Below are 8,914 nucleotides of genomic sequence, written 5' to 3'. Positions count from 1 at the left end.
AACTGATTTTTTTCATCTACTCTTGATATGTTATAAGGAAGTTAATAAAGAAACTATGTACATGATGAAAAAAGTTAATGTGTTAAATTAATCCATGATTAAATATTATCAAATACTTAAGTTTTATTAAATATCATTGTTATTGTTTTCAGCGATTAGCAAAATGTATGTGAGGTGTGTTAAAGGTACGTTATACTTATGTGTGGACAGGAGAAATTTCATTCAATTTCTTTGCATATTTTCAATTCTATACTATAAACTGATGGGCTAGTATTGTGGCTCATTCAGTTCAAATAGATTCATATCTCATTAAAAATCAAAATTTAATGCCTGAAGCTATTGCATACTCAACACTGAAATTTAATTAAGTGAAAACTGTGGTATTCTGTCTTTATTGTGCAGACTCAGAAAAAAAAAACTGTAATCAAAATAGCCACAAATTATTTCATGGCTATCTACAAACTACAGTTCAGCAGTGTGTGTGAGCAGAAGAACAAATAAGATTAATCACCACAATACTGAAGGGGAACTTCATCGGAGAAATAGCAGCAACTTTAAGCTCTGCTGTAAACTCACACTTTGGGAATTAATGTAGTATTAGCAAAAAAACAAAAATGGTGACATAGTTCAATGGAAGAAATATGGAGTTTAGAAACTGATCACCAAAATAACGGTAATTTACTTTTTAAAATAAAGCAAAACCATGTCAATGGAGAGGGTCTTCAAAAACTTGTATTGGAACAACTGGATACTCCCATAAAAAAAGTGAAAAACAAGAAAGGAAGGGAAGTCGAAAGGAAGGAAGAAGGGAGTGAGGAAGAAAAAGAAGAAGAAAACAACACAGCTGTGTATTGGAGCTCCATTTTCTCTCACACATGCACAGAGATCACAGACTTAAATTTATTAGCCAAAGCTATAAAACTTCTTGAATAACATGGGAGCAAATCTAATTAACCTTGTGTTTGGTGATAGGAATTTTAGATATATTAAGAAATGTAGAGTATATTAAACTCAGTCAGTTAGGCTTCTTTGAAGTGTTTTTTTGTTGTTTTTTGTTTACACATTAAGTGATTAATTTAAAAGCAAACCACAGAATGGGAGAAAATGCTCAAGGAAATAGATATCTGATCAAAGACTCATATCTCGAGATTACAGACAACTGACAAAAGTCAACGATAAAACTGAAAGTCCATTCTTTTTCAAAAGCAACCTCTAAGTTTTGACTAGTTTATGATTTGCGAAAGCTGCCATAACAGATTCCACAATATCAGTGGCTCAAAAACAGAAATTTAGTTCTTCATAATCCCATGGTCTCACATCCATATTCAAGGAACTAGGAAATCTGCTTCATTCTGGGGGCTCTGAGACAGTATGTTTAATTGACTTGACATTAGCCTTTACCAATCACTGGCTTCTAGGAGCATTACCCTTCTTTTTGCCTTCCATTTTGCTTAACCCAATGCTCTAGCCTGTGTTTAAATTTTCCCCCTTAATGAAGACACCAACCAGTTTAGAGGAGGAGTTCATTTTTACCAATGATCTCCTCTCAAGTGTCTAACAATGGCCCTACTTCCAGATAAAGTTTCAAAGTGAGATACTAGAAGTAAGTACTTTAGAATGTGAACTGTTCGGGGAGCTGATTCAACCTGCCACAGATATTTGATCTTTGTTCTTAAGCAAAGAGGTAATACAGTTGGAAATAAACATATTAAAAATCATTCAATATTCTATACAGAAAAGTGAATTAACAGTGAATACCATCACAGACTTTCTGGGATGATTGAAAAACAGCGATCAGATTAAATATCATTGAGCATGTGGAGAAGCAAGACTTCTCATTATTTACACTTTGGAGAGCAAAATGATGTAGGTCCAATGGGAGACAATTCATTTTTATGAAGCTAAGCATATTCCTGTACACTAACAAAATGTAAGTTCACATACACACTCTCAAAAACATACCTTAAAATAAATGTTTTTATTTATCCTAACAATTCTGTAATATTGGGAGTTGTTGTTGGATATGTGAAATATGGTATATGTTTTAAATAGAATACATTCACATACTGTTGTAAAAATAAATCATACATAGAACAAAATCTAACAAAGCTTGCAAACCAAAAATATCTATGATTTGAATTATCATTCTTGGGTAAGTAGAAAGGAATGAACTGGTGGACCAGAATAAAGCTTATACTCATCATACTGTTCTGTATGATGCAGTTATGGTAGATACACAACATTTCACATTTTCAAAATCATTACGTGCCATGCATATAAAATGTAAGCTAACCATAAAGTAAAAACTTGGTTTATTTTTTCTTGGATATTTATGAAGAGCCTACAAAATAAAAATCTTTATTTATATTGCTTTCTTTCTTTTCTTTTCTTTTTTGTTTTTACATTTCACTACATCTTTCTATATTTCCAAAGATGGATAGTTTCTAGCAAAGGTAATAGAAAGATGATACCATGCTATGATGAATCCTGACACTTAAATATTCATCTTCATATCTCCTTTTTCCCTTGATCATTGCAATGACACACAGGATGGGAACATTACCTTGTCTGAAATTTTGCAACCTGAGGTTTAGATATTTTAATGTCTGTCTAATTTTACAGTTATTAATTGAAGAATTAGCATTGGAATCTCACTACAAAATGCATCTGTAACTATTTTTGTCATTGTATTCAGTAATTTAATTTTAGGGTTTGTGTCTTCAATAATACTTATATATTTCCTATAATAAACAAGAGATAGGTCATAATTATTGTCCTTGAGACGTTTACAACTGATTATATTCTGCTTAAGTCTATGTCAGTCAAAATATGTAAGATGTTCAGGAAGTTTCCAAATAATAATGACCTCAAAAGTAATAAATATCAGATAAAGTGACAGTTTAGATGGATGTCTAATCAATTTACCAGTCTATCAATCTGCACCATAAGAACTTTAAAATTCATTCTGATAGTCCCATTGCTCCAAATTTGTTTATGAATTGTGTATTTTTGACTAAGTAGAAAATGCAATAAAAGAACAGAGTTCATGAAAAGTTTAATACTTACTGGATATTCAAAACATTACAGAATATATGAGACTGGAGTTGGGGTGTCAAAATAAAATTTGTGCATTAGACAAAAGAAGAAAAGTATATGAGAGCTACTGGAATATGAAAAAATAAACAAACAAAACCACTTCCGGGCAATAACGGCTACGGCACAATTAGGAGAATTAAGCCAACAGGAACACCAAACACAAAAACCCATTTGTGCCAACTGCCAGGAGAATTCCACAAATCACATCAAATTGTGGCATGAAGGGCACCTTGGAAATTCACCATTCTCCTTCCACTCTTCTTTGTAAAATAGAGCAACAAAGAAACAGATCGTATAATATCAGATAGAGTAGCTAATTTCCATTTCATAAAAAAATTCTAGCTTCTAGGATGTTTTTCAAAGTTTAGATAAAAAGAATTCAATTTTTAGCTTCCTGTAATCATGCTTTCTAGGTCTCTGGTTTCCTTAGTGTCTCTCATGTCGTGTTAGAATTTGAGGACAATCTTAATCAAGTATAAGGATGATGTCTACATGTTTCAGTTACATACGAAGTTTTCTAAGTAAGTATTTTTGTGTTTTATTAAAGCAGTTCCATAAGCCAATTCGATTGAACTTTTATGAATTTTAATTTTTTAATGTCTTTAATATCAATTAAGTACTAATGTTACTCCTCCCTTTATATGTTCTTAAATCAGCATGTTTCAAACAGCTTAACACTGCAAAACATGGCCTTGCTTTAAAATTAAAGATAAGTCATATTTCTTTAGTAAATTACTAAACCTGAATTCTTTAGATTTATTGATTTTCTTTCTCCCTTACACAATCATGTGAAATATCAAATCAAATAAAATTTGGAGAAAAATATTAATGAGCATATATAAATTCAGATTACTGTTTCAGACAATGGCTTTAGAGAACACCTTATAAATCAGAATATTTTCAAAAAAACTGACAGATATCATTGCATATTTTATGGTTTCTAACAAATTTTTCATCCATATTTAAGTGAAAATTTGGATATAATTTACATAATGTGATTTTTTGTTCTAGTGTTTGTTCTAAAGGATCCACAGTTAATGCCTACTTTCAGATTCAAATGAGGCTGAAAGAAGCATCATCCTGCTGGGTGGTAGTGGTGCATACATTTAATCCCAGCACTTGGGAGGCAGAGCAGGGTGGATCTCTGTGAGTTCAAGAGGCTAGCCTGGTCTACAGAGTGAGATACAGGACAGGCACCAAAATTACACAGAGAAACCCATTCTCAAAAAACCAAAAACAAAACAACAACAACAAAAAAATCATTATATTAATAAAAAAAAACAAATTATAGGTAGCTGGGTTAATTTAAATATGTCGTTTTATAACTGGAATGTTATTCAGTGGATACTGCAAGGGTCTTGGTGACTGTTTTTTGTTTGTTTGTTTGTTTGTTTGTTTTTTGTTATATTTTATTTTCTTTTTTGAGACAGGATTTCACTGTGATGTGTAGCCCTGGAACTCCCTATGTAGACCAGGCTGGGCTCGAACTCAAAAAGATCTGCTTGTCTCTGGTCTCTGCTTCCCAAGCGCTGGGGTTAAAGCATGCACCTCCACTGCTCAATTTAGAGAAATATATTTTTTAAGTATTTCATTAGTCATAAATACACAGTTGAAATTTCATTTACATGTTCAAAAGCCAAAAGCTAAAAAGACAGGAAACTTTTAAAGTGAATACACAAAAGAATACCATATATTTTAATTTTTATAATTTAGTATGTATCAAATAAATATATTTATAAATGCATCCTTTATTTTCACGGTTGTTATTATTAAAGCATTTATCTATAACATGTAAAAAATATTCCAAGTGCTTTAAGGGAAAAATAACATATCATTTAAGGATGTAAACTAAACTTCAACGTGTGATGACACAATATGACTAGACCAGAAAAGAGGCATGCTTCTCTGTTGGTTATATTATTACTGCCGCTAACATGGCTTCTATGGTTATCAAGTACAGACTCATACTTTTTTCAGTCATTGTCAGAACCATTTGGGGGTAAAAAAACCAAAGCATCACTGAAAATATGTCCAAATGCCCTAAGACGGTACACCCCATACATCATCACATGCATCTGATCAGGAGTCAGTCTACTGAAAGTAACGGCCATGTCAGAACAGCATCCACCTACTATATCATTCGGGTAATCAGTAATTGCTTCTTTAATAAACATCCCAATAGTTTTGGTATTAAATACATTTTTTCCTTCATCATCTTCAGCATTTTCTGCAAACACTCCTGCATTTCTGAGACAGAGAGCTAGCAGCACTTCTTCAGTCATTTTCCAAATCTGTCTTTCCTCTTCCGGACACATTTGAGTGACAGTGAGAAGGTGGTTGAGTCTTTTTATCGACTCTATACTTAAGACTACTCCTCCCTCAAGACGCACATATTCAAGGCCTCCTTGAACTTCAGTTTGACCTAGATAGAAAGGTTGTGATGGATATTTTCCTAACAAAAAATACTTTAAGTTTTCGATTACAGCAAATGTAGTGGGATATGCGAGAAAGAACCAATTATATTGGTCCTTGTATTTATTAAAGGCATATATGTAAGCTGTTCTCATCATCAACCAGGTGTCGCTCTCATTCACAGCAACAGACTCAAACACTTTAACAGGTTCAGAAGTGAAGAACTCTGCTGCATCACAGTGTTTGATCCAAGTCTCCTTCACTGCGGCCCACAGACTCACATCTTTAGGGGTGACAGGAACGAGACAGTATACCCGGAAGCTGTTACTGAGTTCCACGCGTTCAGCTTCTGACATTTTCAAGATTTCTTCTTTGTTAGGAGCTTGCAGGTGATGATGCTCATGGTGGTGCATTCCGTTTCTGCGACCTAGCCTAATGTGTCCAAGCATTGTGATCAAGGCAAACACGGTACTTCCTAGCATCACACCCTTCAAAAACGAGCTGCATTCTGAAAGCATCTTTTTGAATCTAAAATTTCTCAGCGGCAGACAGCACAGTCAGTCACGTATGGCTTTCTGCACGAATCCAAGGTATTCTCTTATACTACTGACCTGGAAGTAGCTAATGAAAGGGATACCCTCCTGTTGGTCTCCTGAGAGGAGATAGTTTTGAAGGAAGCTGGGGGCGGGGGTTGTCTTAAAAGTACGGAAAGCCTGAAGGGGCAAAAGAGTTTCACTGTCTTTTCTAACTAGGAGCCCTTCTCTAACTAGGACAGCAAAAGGGCTCTTGAAAACTACCAGGGAACCTGGTCCCTTTGACCCTAGCAAATAACCACAGCGACTTTGTTTAGCTACCAATAAGTATCTAAAAAACAGAATGAAACTTGATTCTCTATTGTTGGGAGTTCAACCATAACAAGGTTGGATAAAGCACAGGGACAAATAGCCAAACGAATGGAAACACATGAACTATGAACCAATGGCTGAGGGGTCACCAACTGGATCAGGCCCTCTGAATGGGTGAGACAGTTGATTGGCTTGATCTGTTTGGGAGGCATCCAGGCAGTGGGACCGGGTCCTGTGCTCACTGCATGAGTTGGCTGTTTGTAACCTGGGGCCTATGCAGGATTGCTTGGCTCGGCCTGGGAGGAGGGGACTGGACCTGCCTGGACTGAGTCTATCAGGTTGATCTCAGTCTGTGGGGGAGGCTTTGCCCTGGAGGAGGCGGGAATGGGGGGGGGGGGGGGGGGGCTGGGGGGAAGGGGAGGGAGGCGGGAGGGGGGGCGGGAGGGGGGGCGGGAGGGGGGGAGAACAAGGGAATCCGTGGCTGATATGTAGAACTGAATTGTATTGTAAAATAAAATAAAGAAAAAAAAATGATTTTCTTAACTGAATTGCCTGGGAGAAAAATCTCAAACTCCTAAAGTTCAAGGTGACTCCTTGTGTATCCAGCAAAATATTTGTTTTAGAGACATCAAGCCCCTCATTAGCTAATTTTCTATTTTTTTTCTTTGTTTCAACATTAATCAGATTAAAATCCAGTTATATATTTAACTTCCACTACATGGATAATTGAATAGTTTTCTTTCCACTATTTAAGTATTTAATATGAAATGCAGATACCTTGAACCATGTGTAGGTAACAAAACTATAATTCTAGCTTTAGGAAGCCTGAGGAAGAAGATTGTGAGTTCACTGGCTGCCAGGTCTATATAGAGAGGTTTTCTCTCAAAAATAAACACACCAACAAACTAAAAGGAACACATTGGCTTTGCCAGTGTGTATGTATGTGATGTGCCCGTTTGTGTATATAAGTCCATTTATTTGTGTGAGTCCTGTCAAATGAGTTCTTGGTCTTTACTCTATCTCATCTATTAATGATGGCTTTCTCACTTAAAGCAAGCATTGACAACTCAGCCAATCTCATTACCCATCTTTGTTTGAGATTTTGCTCAGTATCAGTAATCCTGGGATTACAGATTGGCTGCCATACTGTTCTAGTAATCACAGGAGTGTAACGCATATGAGCTCAGTTTCTTCCTCTTTCACTACAATGTTTTACCTACTGAGCCATCTGTCCACTCCAAGCCATACTTGTATGTAGAAGCATGATAGCTTAATGAAAGATGGTGATTTAAAAACAAATTTATTCTAAAAACTATTACTTATTACTTTCAGTAACAATTTGACTGAAATAATTCCTTAAACAAACAGATAAATAAGTCTTCTTCTGATTAATGATTAAACATTTTCCCATAACTTATATTTAATTTTTAATTTGATAGCATCTCTCCTTGAATGCACACTTCTTTTTTACTCACCCTTCCAATGTGATAGTTTTTGTCATGGAACAAAAAATCTGGTTAGCTCTTCTTATTGTAATTACTGTAACCTTTAATTTCTACTAATTGTACATTTACTATTTGTCAATTTTAAATCCCTTGTTTCCCTCCTGTTTTGAATTCCTTTACTTTAAATTATTGTAATATTGATTTTTGTATTAGCTTTTGTTATTATCCCTTCATCAAAGTCAAAGTTTTACATGTACATTTTTAAATTTATTTGTGGCTGCCCTATAACCTAGATACTTTCATAATTAATTCAAACATAATCTGAAATAGTTCACACAAATTTCAGGACAAAGAAAGGAATATGTAAATTGAAACCTACCCTTCTTACCTTTTGTATTATTTCTGTGCATTCAAAGTTCATATCTTCACTTGGTCTGTGCAAACGAGGAAGTCATTTAGGTCTGTGTGAAATGGTCACAGAGTTTCACTGTCCAGTGCCATTCTTTGTTTTATGTAGGGATTATCATGTTGAATACTTTGGGATAATTTACTTTATGCACAAATTCAATATGAACAGAAAGCAAACCAGCAAAACAAAATATGGGCAGAGACTTTACAGGGGAAATACACTCAAAGTTACCTGTGTTTTCTATCCAAAGAATTAAAAGAGAAGAAAGTATAATCACAAGAATTAGAAATGTGTTAGTGGGTATAGGACAACTAATTATTTTTTCAGAACAGGATTTTTCCAAGCACAGTTACCTAACATTTATTCATATTTGTTTACATAAAGAATTTCTATCAAGTATTCAAGCTATTGGTAATTTTTCCATTTAACCTCATGACTTACAATCCTGAATCATTTACTCTGTGTACTTGTACATATGGAAGGATGCTTTCCTAAGATATGTTAAATATAACCTTAAAAGTGCTACAGATAGTGGTAATTGCACATTTTTCATAGTGATAAAATTTAAAACTACATTTTACAATCTTGCAAAAATTTATAGTAGTTTATACTGACATCTTTAGAAGACTTCTGAGAGTAAGCAATTGATACTTTAGAAGTTTATTAATCATCTGTAAATTTCACCAGACAATAGTAGCTAGTTTTCT

The 8,914-nt window shown here is 34.5% G+C and overlaps 1 protein-coding gene across 1 annotated transcript; it reads right to left on the bottom strand.

Annotated features, from left to right (window-relative positions):
• Positions 1-5,069: 5,069 nt before the first annotated feature.
• On the bottom strand, positions 5,070-6,026 carry LOC128108877 (C1GALT1-specific chaperone 1-like). Its single transcript, XM_052735895.1, has one exon. The coding sequence runs from the start codon at positions 6,024-6,026 to the stop codon at positions 5,070-5,072; it is 957 nt and encodes a 318-aa protein (XP_052591855.1).
• Between the last annotated feature and the right edge of the window lie 2,888 nt (positions 6,027-8,914).

The sequence above is a fragment of the Peromyscus californicus genome, unplaced genomic scaffold, assembly GCF_007827085.1.
Source record: "Peromyscus californicus insignis strain IS unplaced genomic scaffold, ASM782708v3 Scaffold_13__1_contigs__length_99412109, whole genome shotgun sequence".
Lineage (NCBI taxonomy): Eukaryota > Metazoa > Chordata > Mammalia > Rodentia > Cricetidae > Peromyscus > Peromyscus californicus.
Note: the sequence above shows the minus strand (reverse complement) of the source record. Positions and strands in the feature narration are given on the sequence as shown.

Coding starts and splice junctions, on each gene's coding strand:
- LOC128108877 (XM_052735895.1), bottom strand. CDS start 6,026: ATGCTTTCAGAATGCAGCTCGTTTTTGAAGGGTGTGATGCTAGGAAGT.